We start from the raw sequence: 21,979 nt of genomic DNA on the forward strand, positions 1-21,979 counted from the left end.
AAAAGTATTCGCTCTTCCTTTTCTACCCCTCTAAAAATGCAGTTTTCTCAGTTGAATTCTGGTGGATTTCAGTCAATCTGGAGTAACTTTGACAATTTTGGATCATTCGATGTTTGTTTACTAAAGATTCTTCATATCCTAGTTGTTCCCGCAAGCCGCAATTAGGTAGCAATGTCACTGATATGCACCTTTTATAAGAGATAGCCTAACTTGACAAATGAAGGGCATGAGGTTCCTCACCCCAGGTATCTTAGAATTTAAATTATCCTGGATTGGTTCTGTTTTAAAAATATAGTGTTTCATTACTCCGCTTTGTTGATATAGTTCAAGCATAATATTTGCTTCAATGTCTTTGGCAGGATCTAACCTCTAAGCGCTTTCCCCAACGCCTCTCACTAGCAAGGATGGCATTCTACAGAGGTGAGAGCCACAAGTGTCAGGTGCTACTGAAGGCTTGAATATCTATAGCACAAGCATATAACCCTTAAATTAGCACAGCAGCATCTTTATTGTCTCACAAGAGTCACAGCTTTCTGAGATTATCGCAGCGGCTACAGTTTACACATACAATTCTAGTCTTGAAAATGAAATACATTTTTGTTTTTTTTCAATAAAATGATTCATATTTATTCGTTTTTATAAATTATTTACATGATCGGGTAATACAGGTTCCGTGTGGATATGCATGTTTTGATCTCCAAACCTTGGCCCTCGAATTGCCAGGCCCAGCAGGGAACAGTTTGTTCACAAGTGATCTTACTGATATGTGTCAAACAGGGAGCTGACGTTGTATTCATGGGTTATGGTTCATATGCAGACCAGTTCCACCATCAGACATGGCCTGTGCTCTGCTCTCCTCTTCTGTGTTGATGCACCTCTGCGGTGCTGACGGCATGTAATCTTCTAAACACACCAGCACAGCATACACATTTCTGCAGAAATTCTCAGAAAGGTCGCCATCAGTTTGTGAAGCCGAGGTAAATGCCATGTCTGGAATGTGACAAGCAAGTTTCCTGCAGCCTAGACCCACCTCAAAGATTCAACTCTAATCACTGCAGTGCTGGTGGCTGTCATGGGCATGGCAAACGGCATTACCTATCTGGCAGTTGAGACTACAGCAGCCAGAATCAGGAGGCTGCAGTACATTCCATGGGTCCTAGAGGGGAGCAATGAAAACGCAAGGGAGCACAGCAGCACAAAGCGTTAGGGAGATAAGGCTGTTTGTGTGGATCACATTTGTACACTGACAGGGGAGCCAAGGGTGAAGCAGCATCATAGATGAATAACAAAAGTACCACATATGTCACAGATGCATGCATTAATGTGGGTGCTGCACGTGTGCAGCACTCATACGTACCAGATGTACTTGTATGCGACACATGCTTCATAAGTGTATGTATTAGTAATGTCCAGGATGTTTCATGCAGGTGAGTCACACCAAAGTGCATCTATAATGGAAGTTGTGGCACAACAGTGTCTAGTATCTATGTGCCCTGTGTGCTTATCAAGTATATATCACACTGCAGTAGCACATCATACATGATACACGCAATCATACCAAGATCCAAAAAAATGTGCCTCGTGTGTAAGAAAAATAAATAATCAGTCACACAATGGTTCATCACTGATGTTCCAGGAATCATACAAGTCTGAGTATCTAATAAACCAGCTGCACATTACAAAACCCTGGGATTTAAAGAGGTGTAGATCACTAACACCCCATGTTTTATAGATCTGCAGCACTAACACAGCTAGTGTCACACAAACTTTCAGTGCAAGCTAACCAGGTGTCACACAGGCATGCAGCTGTAGAGATGCACGTGTTGCCAGATGTGTAGAACTAATCTACTAGAGACGATACGCAGCGACACAGTGCTCTTGATGGGAGATGGACAACCGACGACACCCATGCGACAAGATGGGGTAGGACTTTAAAGGGATCCCTCAGTGAGAGACACAGCTGGTGATGCCCACAAGGAAAGTGGTGTTATGAAACATACAGGACGTTCCTTCAAAAGGAGAAGGCAGAGTGTGAAGTCAACAATAGCACGTTGATATGACCGTAACGGGGAGCCTTCAGTCGGGGAGAGACAGGGGATGGTGTTAAGACAAGATGGCGGTCCAACACTAACTGGGGCACCTTCAGTGTGACAAAAGGTGTTGCAATAAACACCGGCTAAAGATAACTGCGAGCGGGACAGACGGTAGTGCCACAAGGCAGGATAAGGATACAAGGTGCCCTCCGTAGTAGGGGGCAGCAAGTGGCGTGCACAAGATACGCCTTTTCGACAAGGGCAGAATGGGTGCTAGAGCACGTGCCCTCACATGCCAGAGGGAGAGAAGGTGGTGCTAACTATAATGTAGGATGGATCAGAATATTAAAGGAGGTCTCTTGGGTGGACAGTGCAGGTAAGTGCTGGGATAATGACATAGAAGTCTCAACGTGGGAAGATCTGGTGCAGGATCAGATGAGACTTGCCATTTTCAAAGCAGCAGTGAGTTCAAGGACATACTGGACATGCCTTTGGAAACGTTTGTCTGAAAGTCAGGTTATGTTTTTGAATGTTTGAGTCTCATCCCCCTGTCTTATTTTTGGGATCACGTTCTGTAGCAAAGAACACGACTCTTGGGCATCTGGCCTTCCTGATTGTTCAGACATAGACATAGGACACACCAGCACAGCAAGGGTGTTACTGATTTTAAAGGGTGGGAAGTTTGCACATATATGTTTGTCATAGAACGCCAACTCCTCAACATGGAAGGAGTGAAAACCAATTGTACGTGTACACCCACACCCTTCAATGTCATACCATGGGGGCTTCATACTCCAAAGAGTCATCGACATGCATGGCTATTAGTTCACCATCTGAACATCTGGGTGTGCAACAAACAGTTTTCCTTAACAACATGTCACCAGTGTGCCCAGTAAAAATAACCTCTGTGTGCCAGTGGGAGCAATAGATGCCCCATGTGTGCAACCATTAACTTCAACTTTAAGATCACTGTGTTAGGCAGCTGTACGGGGTGCCAGTATTTACTTTGACTTGTTAATAAGGTGCATAACAGTAATGCATTCTGAGGGTAACCATTCACTTTAACACTGTACACTCAGCATGCACAGTAGAGATGCCACATGTGCAACGGGCGATCTCAAAACATACCATCAGTGTGCCAAACCGCACAGAGGGGTGCCACTCCTCACCATAATGTCACCGGCGTACACAGAAGAGATGTGCTGTGTGTTAATGAAACCTCTCTCTTAGCATCATACCGTTGACTGGCAGAGTAAAGATGCCCTTTGAGTGCAGTTATCCAATTTAACATACCAATAGCATGAACGGTAAAGTGTCAGCATTAGTGTGCGCAACTGTGCAACCCTTTAATTTCAGCAGCATAAAGTCAGTGAGCAGCAATACATAAGCAACGAGTGTGCGCAATAACACCACAACATCACACTGAATAGCCCTGTGTGTGAGGGTAAGTACTGCCCACCTCAGCAGTGTCACCCGTGCAGACATTTTGACCACACATCAGTGTGGCCGAATGCAACTCTTTGTATAAAATCATTTACACCCCACCAGGAAAGTACATGTGAAGACTTTCACAGCAGACAGTAACAGGAACCCTCTTGGAGTTGCTTCATTTACACCTCCCACCAAGAGGGCCTTGAATGCGCATTCACACTTCCCAAGAACCTTAAGTCCTTAACCCGCAAGTCTGGACAACCACACCCCAACTCAGAACCACATAAAGCAGCCATGTTCGGAACCACTGATGAGCACACCTCACAGGAGTGCCCCAAGAGGGACAGCTGTGAGTTTTCAGAGTCTCTCAGTCTCACATCAAAGAACAACCATACAACAAATCATAAGTATGCAGACAGTCAACAGACATCCTATGTTGTAGCACATAAAGCAGCAGAGTGTGGGTGGTGAGAAAAGCAGCCACAACACTAGCCCCACAGGACATCGTGGCCATCAACTTGAAAGGAAAAACATGGCGCGCCTCCAAACACTTCAAACCATCATCACACAGCACAGCCGAACACGCCCACATCACACAATCATTAATGGGGGACTTGGCATTACACACACACCGTTACTGAGGCCTGCCTATGTGTGCAGCTCAACACTCCCATATCTCCGATTGTTAATGCAGTGGGAGGGCTTGCATGTGGCTGATCGCACCCATATGACACACTGTTGCAAGGACAGTCCGGGGTGTAGCCAAACACGCCCACATCACCGCAACTTTATTACAGAGGGGTGCATCCCTTTGAGTACAGCTGCAACACGTGAATAGGATTTTAAGAGATAGTGCACCAGCATCCAGAACGAACCCATATCCTCGTCTCTTAGTGTCCGGGGATAGACTGCTTTCATGGAGGGTCATTGAGTGCGGCGAAGAGCATCACCATGTTTCAAGCTACATATTGCCAGGGCTTGAATGTGAACTTCCTGTGCCATGCTGGAGCTTCATGGTCCCACGCTGGCACCTGTAAGGCTCCCTCCTGGTGGCTTATGTAGCGCTTCCCGTGTCTGCCCTGCAGCTCATCTGTTGAGGCGCATTGATTCAGTTCACACTTGGGAGCACTGGGTTGGATACATGGTGGAAAACTAACACCCATGCACGGTTCACCCGGCGTCCGCTGAAGATGCATCTGCATACAACCTCATGTCCCATAAAGTGTGCCCAGGCTGGCATCAGAGCATGCCAAAACCTTCGCAACCCTCACTGATTGCAAGCTTCAGCATCTTGTGGACCTCTTCGTAGGAGTCGTAGGTCGGGAGGCACAACTGGTTAAAGCTACAAAAGAGAGGAAAATATTACAAATCAGGGCAACACATAAGTCAGCTCACAAAACATTGCAACTCCAAGCTCCATATTAAGGAAGAGATCCAAGAATACAAGTTCCTCAAAACTGGTTAGTACAATCTGCCTAAAAGTTGGGTCAAACAGTCTTGCAATTGCAGCAGCTATTACTTCAAGATGTTTATTTTTCCTGGAACTGGACTCTCAATAAAATGGAAAAAATCCCAAAGCTAAAGAGTAATCATCTGAGGAACCAACAAGAAGGAAAGAGAATCTGGGATGAAGCACCGATACCGTGTAAAGCGTCAAAAGGTTTGTGCACAGGACGGTACGCCGATGATAAACAAACGGTTGACATAACATTCCTGTGTATTTGTGGAGAGCACTCAACCGACCCACCTGTGGTATCCTTTCAATGCAGTAACTCTAATAGGGTAAAGCATGCAAGTTTAATCAATCTCCTGAACTACAATACATGTGTTTGTCGCATACAGACGAAGGCACCAAATCCCACAGTTTGCATGCATGCAGTGCAACCAACCTCTCCCACTTGAACTATTGTTCCTAGTGTTTTAACAAACTCTTGCACGGTCAATGAAGATCCAAATTTTGAGTCTCTCAAACTATTGAGAGGCAGAGTCATATCTCAATTAACTGTAGATTATGAGTGACTTCAACTTCATTGTCATGACAACCAGCCAATGAAGCTCCTTTATAGATTAACAAGTCACTGTTTCGGCTGCTGAGTTTGTTTTGCAGCTGCTATGTTTAAATATTCTTTTTAGAAGTATCAAACAGCAAAGAGTTGCAATATTCACATTCAGACCCAGTTATGGTCTTATTTAGAATAGCACTCTGCGCCTCTAAAGATAAGGACGAAAAATTGCAGTTTTAGAGAGTTCTCAGATTCAACCACTAGATTAACATATATATTTATTGGCATACTGGCATCAAATATTATTCCAATCTTCTTAATTTTTGTGGGCGGCTGAAATAAACAAGTTACTTACCTTTGGTAATGCCTTTTATGGTAGACTCTATCTAATTGCAGATTTCTCACCTTAGAATATTCCCCAGATGTCAGACAGGGGCTGGAAAATCTAGAGTAGTACTCTGAGTACTGGTAGGTGGCGCAGTTCAGCTCTCTGTTAACGTCATCCACGTCGGAAGTGACATCCGGGAGCCTGCATAGAAACCCCCCGGTGTGCTGACATCAGTTTCTTTTGCAACTCTTTCTGCGTCAAAAACACAGAGCCATATAAACATCAATGCATATTGTTGACCAATGTGCAGTGTCTAGCCGGATCTTTTGGGTAGGAGCCCATTTTGCAGAGCGTGGAAGATCGGTGAGGAATCTGCAGTTAGATAGTCTCTATTAGAAAAGGCATTAATGAAGGTAAGTAACTTATTCTTCTTGTAAAGACATTTAACCACAGATTCCTCACCTTAAAATAGATACCTCAGCAATACCTCCCTGGAGGTGGGCCTGCTAACTGGCTAGAGCAAAAAGTTAGAGACGATCGAACGGGCAAAGTGCCCATCACTATGGACCTGGCTGTCCAAGCAGTAGTGCTTTGTGAACATGTGGATAGAAACTCATGTGGCAATGTGACAGATGTTCTGCACACTAACACAGTAGGGGCAGCGTTGGCCCTGGTGGAGTGAGCCCATAAGCTCTCAGGGAGTTGCTTCTTTGCCGTTGAGTAGCAGAACGTTATGCAGAGTATAATCCATCAGGAGATGGTCCGTTTCTACACAGCCTTGACCTTGTTTGCCCAAGTGAATGACGCAGTGGTCTTTTTGCAAACACTGTAGAAGGAGAAAGCTCTCTTAGGGTCTAAACGATGAAGTCGCTCTTTCACCTTGGAAGGATGAGGGTGAGTGTAGAAAACTCAGCCAACATGGAAAGGTGTGAACACTTTCAGAAGGAAAGAGACATGTGTTTAAAGGACCAGTTTGTCTGGGAAGAAATTTGTGTATGGAGGGTAGACTAACAGAGCCTGGAAATCAATGACCTTCTAGGCCGAGGTGATAGCCACCAGGAAAACTGTTTTATGGTCAAGAGCCGCAGAGGGCAGCTTTGCAGGAGCTTAAAGGAGGAACACGTTGTGTAGGTAAGAATGTCCTATTTTGGCATAACAAAGGGGGCAAGTGGAAAATGTTGTTGCAGGCCCTTCAAAAACGAGTAACAACTGGTGATTTAAAAAGGGAGGGATGACCTGGCAGTCGCAGAAAAGTTGAGATGGCTAATAAGTAACCTTAATAGTGCCCAGGGCAAGGCATGCCATGCTAAAAACAGAATAAACAACAATACCTCAGAAAGAAGTGCAGAAAGGAGATCCACCTGGTGGGACAAATACCAAGCCACAAACTTATCTCAAAGGCACGTGTAGACTGTCTTGTTGTGAATCTATCTAGGACCCTAATCAAGATATCCCCGATTCATGCCCTTATGTGGTTCTAACAAAACATACCCTTATAAAGGCATAGGAATCATGTCCATATCTAGTCATAGCCCATGCAGTCCAAATACGGCAAGGCTACTCCCATAGACTCCTAGAAAGTACAACGAGTTCTTTAAACAAACCAAGCCTCCAGCAGCCCGGGAAATCCCCCTGCTTTTGTTTTGATTTGCACAAGAACTCCTGGAGTCCAGAAAGAACTGTTAGTTCTTAGTGACGTCTTATGTCCAACCTTACGTCAAACCCGGCACCTTTCAGGTATAAATATACCAACAGTTGCCTTAAGCAAACACACGGTGGTTTGGAGCAGAGCTATCTACTTGCCCGACGCCCAGCTGATGCGAGTGCCGAAGGAGGCCGACCCTCCCATTTGACGCACTGAGAGAGACGCTGTCTTTTCTCAAGCTGAGAAATCCAGCTCCGGTGTTTCCAGTCACCCTTGCGGGTTGCTGGGAGATCGAGTCCTGAGAGATACAAGACCTCCTACATTCTATTACCAAGGTACGGAGCTGACTAAACCCTTAAGAGAATTCTTGATTCAGATTCTTGGCAAAAAACCAACTTAACTTAAACTGCAACTTACTTACTCCTTCCCACGTATTAGGCTTAGGTCAGGTACACCGGGGTAGGCGTATCTTAGAAGCACCAGTTGAGTACATTAGTCAATGTTTTTATGTATGTATATATTTTATCTGTTTTAAAGTATCATATGGCTAAGAAACCATATCAATGCTTTTACAGTATTATTTCATAATACTCCTTTTACTGTACGCACTTTACTTTATGATAAGTATTGCATTTGTGGCAACTCATTTCTCTTGCATGAGAAAGAAGACTGCTCAATAAATAACACCTTTTATTGATAACGCCCGTCTCTCTATTTCTCTGCACTCCTGGTGAAATTAAGCATGCACGATTGACTGAGTGAAATAGCGGTCTATTGTTTTCACACGACTCTAGAGATATACTCTTTATTCTGAGGGAGCAAAGTTGTCATGTTTATGCGGTTGTCAGAAACTAATCCCTTCTTGTCTATTCAGGAAAGTTAACCCCTTCCTGTCCACTCGAGAAAGTTTCTAGTGACCTCTGAGCTAGCTGGCAAAACTAATTAAGTCTAACATAGTCAGTAGAGACCTAGATGACCTCAGTCCTACGTCTAAACTGCTGTTTATGTTATTCCAATGCGCAGAGCCTATTGGGAATATAGGAACTACACTACAGTCTTAGTGGAAAGACGCCTAGGTTTCAGGATGACATCATAGACTTCAGGAGGGAGATCAAATACTCAACTGTCACCAATCAATCTGCATGCATGAAGGTGGAGAGTGTGCAGGGTTGGGTGCAGAACCCTGCTGTGTTGCTGCGACAGGAGGTCCTCCCGAAGGGGAAGCCACACTCTGATCCCAGCCCAGAGCCACAAAGATGACTTCAGCCAAGTTGGTCCTGATTTTTTTTGAGAACTCTGGGCAGTAGTGGTATTGGCGGGAAGGCGTACTGAAGTCCCGAGCCCCACTTAAGACGGAATGGATCTCTGTGTGAAGGCTGGCTTGGAAACTCCAGCACACAGAAGTGCAGCCATTGAGCCTTCTCAGTGGTGGCAAAGAGATCGACCCAAGGCTCTCCCCACTATTGAATGAGACCTTGCACCACCCCGGATGCAAACGGCACTCGTGTTCCACTAGGCATCGATGGTGGTGTTTGTCCACATGAGCGTTCAAAGAGCCTACCAGGTGCTGCACAACCAGGAAGATGCCACTTCCAGAGGCACAGCCACTCCTGGCACAGGGTTCACAGGCCCACTGCGTCCTGTTTGCTGCAAAACCCCATGGAAGTGTTGTTGTCCACGAGTACCGTAACCAGCCTATACTTGATGGATGGAAGGAAGGCTTTCGATGCCAAGAGAATTGCCCTCAACTTCAACAGATTGATGTGGAGCTGAGACTCTGAGGAAGACTAGAGTTCTCTGATCACCAAATCTTCCAGGTGGACACTCCAACCCAGTATTGAGGCATCTGTCACCCCTGTAAGCTCTGGGCATGGAAGGGAGAGGGGTTTGCCGCTGACCCAATCAGGGTTTGTCAGCCACCACTGCAAATCCTTTGTAGTACCATCTGATATCTGGACCAGGTCGGATAGATTACCCTGATGTTGCACCCTCTGGGACTTCAGATACCACTGCAGAGCCCGAATATGACATCTGACATGTTGTACCAGCAGGATGCCATGAGACCCAACAGTCAGTCTCACCAAGATCCAGGATAGAGGCTGCAACATCGGAATCATAGCCTGAATATCCAAGACTCACCTCTCTAGAGGATTGGCATGAAACTGCACTGCGTCCAGAATAGCTTTAATGAAAGGGAACGTCTGAGAGGGAGTCAGGTGTGACTTCGGCACATGGATAGGTAACCCCAGCGAATGCAAGAACTTTGCGGTAGTCTGGAGATGGGTGATGATAATGTGGCAAGCCCGCGTTCAGCAGCCAGTTGTCAAGATAGGGAAAGACTGGAACTCTAGCCTCCGCAAATGGGCTGAAACCACCGCCATCACTTTCGTGAACACCCCAGAAGCACTGGTAAGGCCATAAGGGAGCACTGTGAACTGAAAATGCTTGTGGCCCACCGTGAACCGAAGGTAGAGCCTGTGGGCTGGCAGGATGGAGATGTGAAGATGTGAAAGTATGCATCCTGCCGATTCAAGGCTACCATCCAGTCTCCAGGATTCAGAGTAGACAGGACCTGAGCCAGCGTGAGTATCTTGAATCTCTCCTTCCACAGAAAGGCACTGTGAGGAAATGGGGTGTATTACATGGTGTGCTTGCGGAACTTCCCCACGTAATACAATACAAAACCTTCTAGGACCAAGCAGGCCTAATTTTTCAACTCCTAGCTAAACCCATGGTAGCTGTGACTTCAAACAGTAAGGTTTCAACTCAAGAACAAGTGTAAAGCAATTAAACCGCACCAAAACAATTGGAGAAAAAGAAACGCGACTATCAAGAAATCTGACACTAATTTATGAAAATAAGCTCTATTTTTATTCATTTATGGACACCAAAATGAAAAAGTTCCAGAAGTATAGATTTTTAAAGAAATAATAAATCAAGAATGTTCACAGAACCACAAACAAGCCTTGGCAAATTCAACGAATTTGACACTTCGAGACTTTCTCAGTAAAGTGTTACATCTAGGTTGTATGCAGTCTCTTTGGACTACTTGCAGCAACCAACTCAGGCAGGGAACCAGTCAGGGGGACAAACAAGGTCCAAATAAACAATTACATTCCCAAGGAAAGCAGTCTCCAGTCCAGTTCCAGCATTAAAGGCCATTTGCCATTGACTTCTATTAAGTGGTCCTGATGAAAGGGATTCAGGATGATGAACATACTCAATAATGCTGAAATTGCTGTGTGGTAGATGGGGGTCTTTCTGAGGCTACTCCTCAGTCCAGGTGGGGGCGAGTTCAGCCAACTGGGGCCGACATCCCTCGAAGTTCTTTTTGGTCCAGCAAAAGTACAATCACCACTGGACTACTGGTTGCCAGGCTGAATAAAACTAGCAGTGCCCTTCATTTGGTAAACATTCTGGGCAACCAAACGACATTCTGATGAATCTCCCGGTTCCAGCAGACTCAAGTGCACATTTTGGGCATCAGGTCTCGATCTCTCAGGCTGTGCTGTGATGAGGAGCAAAGATCCAGTGATCCTGGACATAAACTTGCCTAGGCAGGCTTACTCAGCCTTTTGTGGCTCTGTTCTGTGAACAGCAAGTCAGCCAACTGACTCTTGGCGTCTCCGCTTCTGACTGGGCTCAGGAGATGACTTCTCCGTGACCAAGACACCACAGGCACAGCAGCAGGTGCAGTCCTACTTCAGTGCAGCCTCTATCTGCCAGGTCTATGGTCAGAAGGGCAGTACCTCTTTGGTCCTCTTCTCCAATCCAAGCAAGATACGTGTTCTGGGTGCCAGTGGTGCCCTTTAATGCCCTGAAAGTAACTCTAGGGGACGTCACAGTCACTAGTTAATAGGCTACTTGGTTCCCTCCAGCCTTATGACAACTTCCTGTGTATTGTGGCATTTAACTATTCCAGGGTGCTTTATTCTGCCCACTCCCGAGATGACTGATCCTTCTATTGGTGTGTGGAGCTCAGTAGCCCATCCTAGAAGTGTGGCTAAATGGGGGCTCGTGTTCATGAAAAACAAAAATTGGTTTGGCCAGTGCTTTCCCCTCTCTGCCCCCGACGCCAACCTTTCTACTCAGACAATAGAGCAGCCCGCTCTGTGTGTTCACAATTTGCTCTTCAAAGGCAGCTTCCCCTTTGAAGCTCACCTTTTGGGCTAAAACTCCATGTGGCTTCCTTTCAGGAGGAGGTTACACTTCCTCCAGCAGCAGGCCGCTATTGTTACCTGTCCTCGGAGCGGTTTACACATCTTTCCAAGAAGGCAGAAGGCTGTCTCGTAGCCAGCATCTACAAATGCCCACGGGAAAATTTGGGTAACAGAGTTGCATCTTTCTAAAAGTTGGATGTAGTAACAAATTATATTAATTTCGATTGGGTATCATGTCGGGCTTAATGTAATGACTTGTTTGATACCTTGACGTACCAACTTTAGTAGTTCCATTCAGAAGTTAGCACAGCTGAGTTGTCAGCGTGTAACCATGTACTTGCCAATTGGGCTACTATACTCTCTCACAGTAAAATCAGCAATTGCAAGTATTTACTGTCAGAACATGTAAAACACATGTTCTACTTTTTAATATGTTGCACACTGCCTTAGAACTCGGTAGGCCTGCTTTAGGGGTGAATTGTGCGCAATCAAAGGGGAGGCATGGGCTTTGCTGTTGTTTTAAATATCAAGGCCCAGTTAGCAGTTTTAAACTGTTCTACTGGGCTGCAGTGGCAGCTGGGAGGCATGTCCTAGCTTATTCCATTCACGATGGCACAACAAGTGCTGCAGTCCCTGGGTGGACACTTTAACTTACACGCCATGGGTAACCCTAGTGCCACATACTAGGGACTTAAAATTAAGTTAGCTTACGCCAATTGGTTATAGCCCAGTGAAACATACATATTTAAGGGTCAGGGCACTGGCACTGTAGTCTGGTTAGCTGGCCTGAGTGCAATCTCAGAGTCGAATAAACCAGCAGCATCAGTCCAAAATGTTGGTGTTGATCGTGAAAAAAAGAGGCATTTCCTGACAGGCATTGAGAGGTGGTAGATCTAGGAGAGGGCGTGGGCCTCTGTACTCTTTCAGCACCAGAAAGTAGAGGGTATACAAATCACACCTTACTTCTGGCACCGGCACCTTCTCAATGACTCCTTTGCCACAACAGCCAGTAATTTCTGACGGGTAAGGCGAGATGGTCATCAGTCCGTGAGACAGTGGTAATCGGTAGGGTTTGCCCACAAATAGTAGGGCATACACCTTCTGCATGAGCTAAAGCACCTACTTGTCTGATATAATCGGCATCCGTTGGGAAACACAGTGCATGATCCTGCCACCAAAGGAATGGGTGTGCTGGATGGATGGCACACTAAAGAGATGTTGAGGCTGTTGCAGCTGGAGTGGTTGAAACTGGGAAGCATGCTGAACTGGCTCCTGCATCCTTTTTGGGATCTGCAACCACATCCATGAAAAGACAGGGAAGGCTGTTACAATAGGTATGGCTTATCCTGTGAATGCCCAAAGTTGCGCCTTTCGCAGCTGTGATAGGGGCAAAAGGACTGCAATTGCGGCCGGGTCAAAATGGAAAAGACCAAGGGACCTGTCAGTGACCCTACTCTCCCGGAAGCACTTGATCGCCACATTGGCCTCACCGCCAAATAAGCAGGAGCCACCAAAGAGCATGTCAATCAGTGATGGCTGAACTGTATATGGCCTGGTGCCAAGGCCATATACAGTTCATATTTATAGTGTGCAGGCACTAATCCCAACACAGCACACACACTGCTTTAAACTTGTACTAAGCTGGAATATTTGAGTGCAGCCCCCTTTCATACATTCAATCAGTGATGGCTGGACATCCCTCGAGAGCCCAGTGAACCAGGTGTAAAGACTCAGTGCCAACGTAGATGCCATTGCTCTGCCCATGGAGTCTGCGGTTTCCAGATCGGACCAGATGACAAACGTTGCTGCATCTCTGCTGTCCACCAAGGCTTAATTGAGGGTGGCACTGCCATCCTCCAGCAGCAAAGGAAGCATCTGTGTGACAAGTCCCAGAACACATGGGAGTATCAGCCCAAAAGGCATGCAGTGTTCACTAACTGCAAGAAAAAGCATTGTGGAAGAAAATATGAGTTTCCCATAGGTGCCCAGCTTCTAGGATTCCCTATCCGGTGGGGTGGAGTGGTAGTGAATGCACTAGGGTTGACCTTTGCAAGTGAAGCCTGCATCACCAGGTTCTCCGGAGAGGGGTGTTGGAAGAGGAAGGCTGAAGCTCCTGGAGCAGTATGATGCAGAAGGGCAATCACCTGATGTCCAGGAGCTGATGTGCAAGGTTTTGCCCAGGCCACCAGGAGGACGTCAGTGACGCCTTCATTGAAGGGGAGCAAAGGCTTGGGGGAGCCTGCCCCGAAAAACTTTAATCTTGACACCAGGCGCTGGTGGTCAAGGATTTCCACCGCCCTATGAATCACGGTGGCTGAAGATGTGCCTTCCTCCAAAGCCAGGTCTGGAGGGGAAAGCATGCCAGAGTGTGGGAGGTGACCGAGCCACTGGCATCACCCTCCTGTTTGGAGGTCCCTTTCCAGGGGTACATCTACCTCATCCTTTCTGGCTACCACCCTTATATCCTCCTCTGTAGGCCTTACATCTTAGCTGGAGGTATGCTTGCAGTTTTCTTTAGACTGGGTACCAGTGTTGGTCTTGGCCGCACCCCTGCCCTGATACCTGCAAAAGGACTGTTGCCTGTCTGTTGTTGACTGCAATGCCCATAGAGTTCACAGTCTCTATATTCTTCTTTATTTTTTCTAATTGGATATCTACCTTAGAGCCAAAGAGGTGTTCCCCATCAAGTGGGACATTAAGTGTTGCTGTACTTCCAGTTTAAATCCACAAATGCGCAGCCAGGCATGTCTAAGCTGATTAATTGAAGAATTAATACCGCATACAGCAGCTCCTGCATTATCCAGGGCACATCTAACTGTTACATTTGAAACTTGTTTACCCCTAGTAACTAGTTCCTCCCTCTCTTTTTATATCGGTCTGGGAGGTGTTGTAACAGCTCCCCCTGTATGTCATCTCAGATGGCCCTTTTATGACCAGAAAGCAAGCCTACTGAATTGGCTATGTGACAGTGATTAGCATGTCCAACTGCCACATGTTTACCTGCTGCATCTATACGCTTATTTTCGTTATCTGGAGGAGCAGCGTCACCTGTACCGTGGGAAACTGGCCGTTATCTAGCTGTTGTAACCATTAAGGAGCCAGCCGTGGGGTGTTTTCTCTAATATATAGTGGGTCAGTGGGGGAATGCTTGTAGGTGCGTTCAATTCTAGTACTCTCACTTTGACAGGCTCTTTGAATATCTCAGTAGAGGCCTTTAACATTGACATTATCATGGGCAAATACTGAACAGAGAGCTCGGTTTTATAGAGCGTCTCAACTAAGAAATTGCTTTCCCCCTCTGTGGTATGCATCTGAACTTTATGATATTCAGCTGCTCACTAAAGGACACTGTGGTAGAAGGGAGTGTCATCTGGTGGTGATGCTTTGAAGGGAACTGGCACATCAATGTCAGGGTCTAGTGGGACTACATCATATGAGCTCCAAGGATCCAGGCTACCTGGGGTCACTACCCGAAAGTCTTCCTCATAAGTGTAGTGTGGAGACTGCCTGTATCTGCATCATCCAAGTATGTGGAACACAGTGACATGGATTGTGGAGGTGGTGTAGTGTCAAGTGGCATAAGGCTGGTAGGTTTATGCTCCATAGTCTTTCTTTGGAGAAGGCTGAAGATGAGCAATATCCAGCTTCTTCCTCCAAGTGTCGCCTTTTCAAGTAGTTGTTGTGCGTCCAAATGTCATTTTTCTCCATGAGCCATTGGAGGAGTTCGAAGACATTACCTACCACATCCAGATTGGTTGTGGTATATGCTTTCTTGGGTACTAATTCTTTGTTGGTCTTTAGGATGGGGCTGTCGGAGCCCCCATCTTCGTTGGGCTGTCAATACGTTACAATGGCGGCGGGAACATTCAAAGCGATTACTTGTCTGTATAGGCGGCTGTCCACGGAGAGGCTTTTACCCCTAGATATGTTAAAGAGCAAATGGGAGGAGGACCTTGGCAGGCCCATTCCTGAGACAACATGGCCGTTACTGTTGAGGAGGGCCTGGAAGGGCACACGCAATGCCAGGTTTCAACTGGTTCCATTTTTTACTCTCCACAGGGCCTATTTAACCCCGGTTAAGATTCAACAGTATTTTGGGGAAACTCAACCATTGTGCCCTAGGTGCAACGCAGAAGGTGCCGATTTTGGCCACAAGTTTTGGTCCTGTGTGGGTCTGGGATCTTATTGGACGGAAGTAATGATGTGTTTGAACCGGGTAACGGGGCGTGAGCTGGAGGTAGAGATGGGAACTTGCCTTTTGCTTTGGTTTCCACATTCTCCCAACACTAAAATGACTAGCAAGTTTTATGATTTAGGGTTGATAATGGCAAAGAGGGAGCTCACCATGCATTGGAAAGCGAGAGCGGGACCTAACCTACAGAGATGGAAGGCGAGTTTCTTGAGGTGGGCGGGCAGTGAAGGGGCGCTTCGTCTGCAACTAGCCAGGCGTACATCCAATGATAAGGCGCTAGAAGCGGCAAGAGCATGGGGGCCGTTAGTGGCAGAACTTCAATCACCGATAGAAATAGATGAGGGGGATGTAGGTAACGCTGGACCTGATCAAAGAACAGAGGCAAGGGCGGGGAGCACTGGGGGGCACAATGGAGATGGGGACAACTAGGTATGTAAGGAGAGGAGATCGCTCACACCCTCTAGGTTATGGAGTATTGGGGAGTCGAGACAAGGGCTCAGAGCACACATGAGTAACTGTACGGAACCTTTTGTTTTCAAGGATTGAAGATGGTGTTATTCTCCAATCGTTTGTGTTAGATCCTTCACCACGAGGGGTTCACGCAACTAGACGAAGAGGGGTAATCGAGGGCACACTGACTGGGTGGGAGGGGGCAGAGAGGGAGGTGGGCGGGAAGGTTGGGGGAAGAATGATGAGAGTTGGTTTCTCCTGTACTAAAAGCTGGATAATGGACCATCTGCGTACTGGTCTGACAGGTGTTATTATAATGACTGCATGATGAATGGAGAATTTCAATAAAAATTGCTTTAAAAAAACAAAAATAAGTCTTTGTTGGTCTTTTTCGTATGATGCTCCTGTGAAGGTACAACCGCTGATGTTGGCTTCAAAGCCAATTATTTTTTGTTGTCTGTGGGTAAACTGGCCCGATGAAGTGTGTGGAGTTGATGCCGTATGTCTGCTTGGCTCCAACCGCTTTGTCGGGGTCCTGAAGGGGTGCATGGCACAGATGTCTCCAATGGCATTGATGGCTGCGCAGACGTCAAAGATTTTGTCAGCACCGAGTGCTGTTGCAGCTGCGAGGGCTGGATCTCCCCATAAGTTTGCCCTTGTAGTTTGAGCTCCATTGGGATCGACTGTGGTATCGTAATGTCTCAGCTTCGAGGCACACTCCTGGGACCAACCAGAACCCATCAGCTGTGGCGCACCAGGGTGGTGGTGGGGTTCAGAGTTTTGTGTATATGAGGGCCTGTTGACCCTGAGTATTCACAGCACTCAGAGTGGTCTTCATCCTGGGCCATGAACCCATGTTCGTGGGTTCCTCAAGGAGTTCCACAGTTGGAGGCCCCAGTTCATCCTTGCCCTCCTTATCGCATCGGTCAGAAACATCGGATGCAACGTAGTGCACACTGCGCAGGATGACAGCTTCTACAGTGCTGACTTGTTCCTCCTCTGCGGAAAATTCTGCTTCTCCATGTTGTTAGAAAGACAACAGTCATGCCGGGATCAGAGGACTTTCTTATTCATGAACAGGTCACAAGATGCCTAATCCTGTTTCTTGTGCTCTGGCGACAAGCAAAGTTGCAGGCATCATGTTGATTTGAGGATGTGTACTTCGCCCTGCACTGTGGGCACTTTTGGAAAAGTCTGTTTCTCTTAACTTCCATCACCCAGAACCGAGCATTGGCATCTTGGGGGAAGGGATACACTCGAGGCAGGCGCCTCAGTGAACATTAAGGCTAAGGTCATCGGATGTGGATTCGGTAATCGATGTAGGCAATGGAGAATAGTTAAGACGTTTCGGCATGAAGAAACTGCTCGGAGTCCGATTCACGTCAAAAAGTCGTTGGGGCCCCTAGGTTGCACGGAGCTCTGGCGTGATCTGTCTAAACCCGAAGGCGGAAAAAAAGCAATCTAACGATTGAGCCGTTGAACATGCACATTCACTCAAAGAAGAGAAGTCTCAATGTCACCTCACCAGCAAAAGAAAAAAACTGTTGTAGAGTCCAAGACCAACACTAGATGGCGGGAATGTGCATAGGAAGAATATCTGCAGCCAACACTTGCTCCGAATAAGAATGATTCTACTTAAGACAAAGGAAGTGAAATGCACTGCGGCAACAACTAAAGAGGCTGGAGAGTGACCGATCTGACTGTGACACCCTGCCCAGATAGAGTGAGGGGGTTGGGTAGTGTTAAGACGTCAGAAGTCTTTTATAAGATGCAAAATTTAATGTAGCCCAAACAAACCACACTTGCTTATAATCACTATATTTCAGACAATCCTTTTTTAAAAAAATATTTTTATTTGCATCAAGGGGAACAGAAAAAACCCCAAAAGAAACAATACATGTCTACATACAATTTAGGCAAGATCAATAAATGAGCATATCCAAAGCAAGAAAATATATGAATCAAAAATAAAGTAGAGGCCGACCACAAAAATGCTACAAAAAAAATAAAATAAATAAATAGGAAAAATATACTGTGATTAAGACATTATTAGTCCCCATATTCTGTCCAATTTTCGATTCATCTGCAGACCCCTTGTTACAGCAAGAGCTTGCTCCATATTATATATTTCCTTAACAAGGCTCCACCACTCCATAACCGTTGGTGTTTTTTTTTTTTAACCCAAACTCTAGCAATAACCAACCTTGCACATGTAACTAGAATGTTCAGCAAATCACATAATGCATTGTTGCCTCCCGATAAGCCCACCAACACATCCATTGATGAAAATGCAATAGAGCTAGCAAGTCTATCAGAAACAACTTTAGTTACTCCTTCCCAGAATTCAGAAAGGTGCGGGCAGGAAAAGAACATGTGAATAATATCAGCTCCACTTAAATCACATTTTGGGCATTTCGTACGATCACTGAAGTTATTATTTGTTGCCCATTTAAGAATCCTCTCCGGAGTATAATAAAGTTGGCATAAGTTGGTAAACAACTGAAGTTTAAGACTTGAAGATTGAACAGATAAGTTTAAGCTATTAAGAGACGAAGTAATCAAATCTGATGATACATTCTTTGATAGCTTTCTACTCCATTTCTCAGCTAATTTTGTGATATCGTTAGTATTATAGCCAGAAAAAATCTTATACCCTATGCTGATCAGGGCTTCATCTGCTTCTCTATAAATACAGTTCCAAACTTCAGAATCTGATACAGTGGTAAGCTCTAATTTTCTCAATAAATAATCCTTAATCTGATAGCATTTAAACCGAGCCACCTCTGGCAATTTATAACATATCTTCAGTTGCTCAAATACCATGAATCCTTTGTGGTCATATAGTTCACCCAATGTTTTAATGCCATAGTCTGATATTAAACGACGAGCTGAATCCTGAAAAATTGCCGGTAAACCCGGATTACACCACAAGAGTGTTTTATTATGAAAAAGAGAGACCTTACTCTTAACCAGAATGGAGCGCAAAATATTAACTGTATCCCGTACCGTCTTAAACTTTACCCGTTTAAAGTAAATGGGGTCATTTAGCCTATAAAGAAAATAATTTGCATCAAGTCCTAATAAAATCTATGGAAATAGAACCATTTATCGGGGATCAGCAAGCTACGAAAACGGGTCAAAAAAGCCGACCAATAATAAAGTTTAATATACGGCAGAGCTAGTCCTCCTTGATTAACCACATTGGTGCTAAGGCAATTCCCGCTGGGTGCTGCAAAGCTTTGAAACCCATTGTTCATGACAAGGTCAGCTCGTCATTAGCACAGCTCCAGTGTGCCTCATGACGAGCTGACCTTGTCATGAGCATAGAAGGGGTTAAAAGGAAGTTTAAGTGACGACACAGCCCGTCGGGCTTTCTTATACCCCCATATAAAACTACTAATAATACCCTCTAGTCTAGGAAAATAAGAATTATTTACCCGTAGGGGAATCGAGCGAAAAAGATATAAGTATTTTGGTAATATTTTCATCTTGACCAAATTTATTCGGCCAATAAAACTAAGTGGTAGCTTATGCCATTTCTTAAATAGCATAGCAGTCTCTTTTAGTAATGGTTCATAATTCAATGCCACAATTAAATCAATATTCGAGGAGATTTTTACCCCCAAATAAGTTGCTACATCACATATCCCTGAAACTGGGGCTGATGTCTGATGATTCATAATAACCTGAGTTTTGCTAGTATTAAGTCGATAACCTGAAACTAAGCCATAGTTCCCTGCTTCCGCTATAATACCCTTCATAGCTTGAAACACATTGGTAGAAAAAACTGCTACATCATCTGCATACACAGTGATATCAAGAGAGTTTGAACCATTTAAAAAAGGGCAAATTAAAGCCTGACTCTGAAGTGCAATCAGAAAAGGTTCCATACCCAAAGCAAATAGCAGGGGTGACAAAGGACACCCCTGCCCTGTCCCTCTCCTGATTGAAAAAGTAGAAGAGCAATTTCCCAAGTAACATATCTTGCCCATAGGATCATCATACAGCGATTGGATCCATCTCAAGAATCGGCCTTTGATACCAAACGCCTGCAATGCGGCCCATAAAAAGCCCCACCCCACTCGGTCGAATGCCTTCTCGGCATCTAATAAAATCATACCGAGTGGGGTCAGTTGGGTCCGTGCAGCATCAAAAGCAGAGATAGCCATATTAATATGTGCTGTGGTGTCTCGTTTTGGGATAAACCCATGTTGCTGGGAAGATACAAGCTGAGACATTAATGGTGCCTATTTGCCAGTGTTTTTGCAAAGATTTTAGCATCACTATTGATGAGCGAGATTGGTCTATAGGAGCCTCTCTCCTGAGGCGGTTTGCCCTTTTAAAAAAAAAAAAAAATTTGGGTAAGGTTCCAAGACTTTGGTGCCTGCTCCCCATTGCCAATAGCATGAATCACTTTAATTAATAGCGGTATTAATTCCTCCATACAGTGTTTAAATAATTCCAATGGAATAGAATCACCTACAGCCTTGCCAACTGCTAAGGAGTTGATAGCATTTCTAATTTCTGCCGTTGTGATATCTGCCGCAAGTTGATCAGATTGTTCAGGCTCCATAGTTTTTACTCTATTTACAGCAATATAATTTTTATTATTATCCTCCGTGACTGCGATTTCTGGTGTATAAAGGTTTTGATAAAACAATGCAAACTGTTGCAATATTAATTGGGGATCTAAAAACAATTGGTTATTAGCCCCTTTAATCTCCTTGATAACATTCTGAGCTCTGTCTTCAGCCACTTTATAAGCTAAGATTTTACCAATCTTATCGCCATTTTCATATTGATCAAGTTGATATTTCTTTAATTTACTAATACTCTTTGCCCTAAGGAGATTTTTTAGAGCTGCTTTAAGTTCGATTAATTTGAAGTTTAACGTATCCAAATTAGTTACCCCAGTTACTAAGGCTTCAGATATTTGATGTTCAATATTTAGTATTTCCGCCAGCATTTTCTCATTTTGGCATCGGCGCTCTTTATTTTGCCGCCATATAAACTGCTGTGTGAATCCACGTATGCTTGCCTTACAGGCATCCCATACTGTCAAAGGTCGGGCAGAGTACATATTTATATCAATAAATTCCTTTATATGCGCTTTAAGTTGGTTCACAAAATTAAGATCCATAAATAAGTATCTGGGAAATGAAAAAAGGCGAGGAGAAGGTCTCACTGTTGTAACCTCAAATGTTAGAAGGATCGGATTGTGGTCCGAGGTTACCCTTGGACAAATTGCTATAGAGCTAGTTCTAAGAATAGAATCTGATACCCAAACCATATCTATTCGTGAGCATAATTTATGTGCTGCAGAATAGTAAGTGTAGCTAGCTATATTGGGGTATAAACATCTCCAAGCATCTTTAAGAAGATGGATTGCTGCAAGATCTATAATTGCAGCCCTAGTTTTCCTCATTCTCTGAAACGAGCTTTTTCTAGTGGTATCCAAATTATAATTCATGATACAATTGAAGTATATTTCAGACAATCTTTAGCACAAACATGCAACATATATCCATTGTCCTATGATGAGGTGCTCATCAGGCTCCCAAAAACTCTATCCAGCCTACAAGACTTTTATGCATCATCGTTTCACATATACTTTCAAATGCACATCCTAAGTCAGCACGTTAGACAAAATCCTTACACATTAGTGGAACAAGGGTACATAGTTTGCAAAGTCTCCCCCTACCTAACAGCACTGTCCTGCACCACAGTAACAGGCAGT

The 21,979-nt window shown here is 45.0% G+C and overlaps 1 protein-coding gene across 6 annotated transcripts in view; it reads right to left on the minus strand.

Annotated features, from left to right (window-relative positions):
- Positions 1 to 594: 594 nt before the first annotated feature.
- AREL1 (apoptosis resistant E3 ubiquitin protein ligase 1) overlaps positions 595 to 21,979 on the minus strand; it is a 448,155-nt gene continuing 426,770 nt past the window's right edge. For all 6 annotated transcript variants that reach the window (XM_078659892.1, XM_078659889.1, XM_078659890.1 and 3 more), the window contains one exon: positions 595 to 4,806. In XM_078659892.1, coding sequence (XP_078516018.1) covers positions 4,704 to 4,806 — 103 coding nt within the window. In that variant the 3' untranslated portion in view covers positions 595 to 4,703. The remainder of the gene's footprint in view (positions 4,807 to 21,979) is intronic.

The sequence above is a fragment of the Lissotriton helveticus genome, chromosome 9, assembly GCF_964261635.1.
Source record: "Lissotriton helveticus chromosome 9, aLisHel1.1, whole genome shotgun sequence".
Lineage (NCBI taxonomy): Eukaryota > Metazoa > Chordata > Amphibia > Caudata > Salamandridae > Lissotriton > Lissotriton helveticus.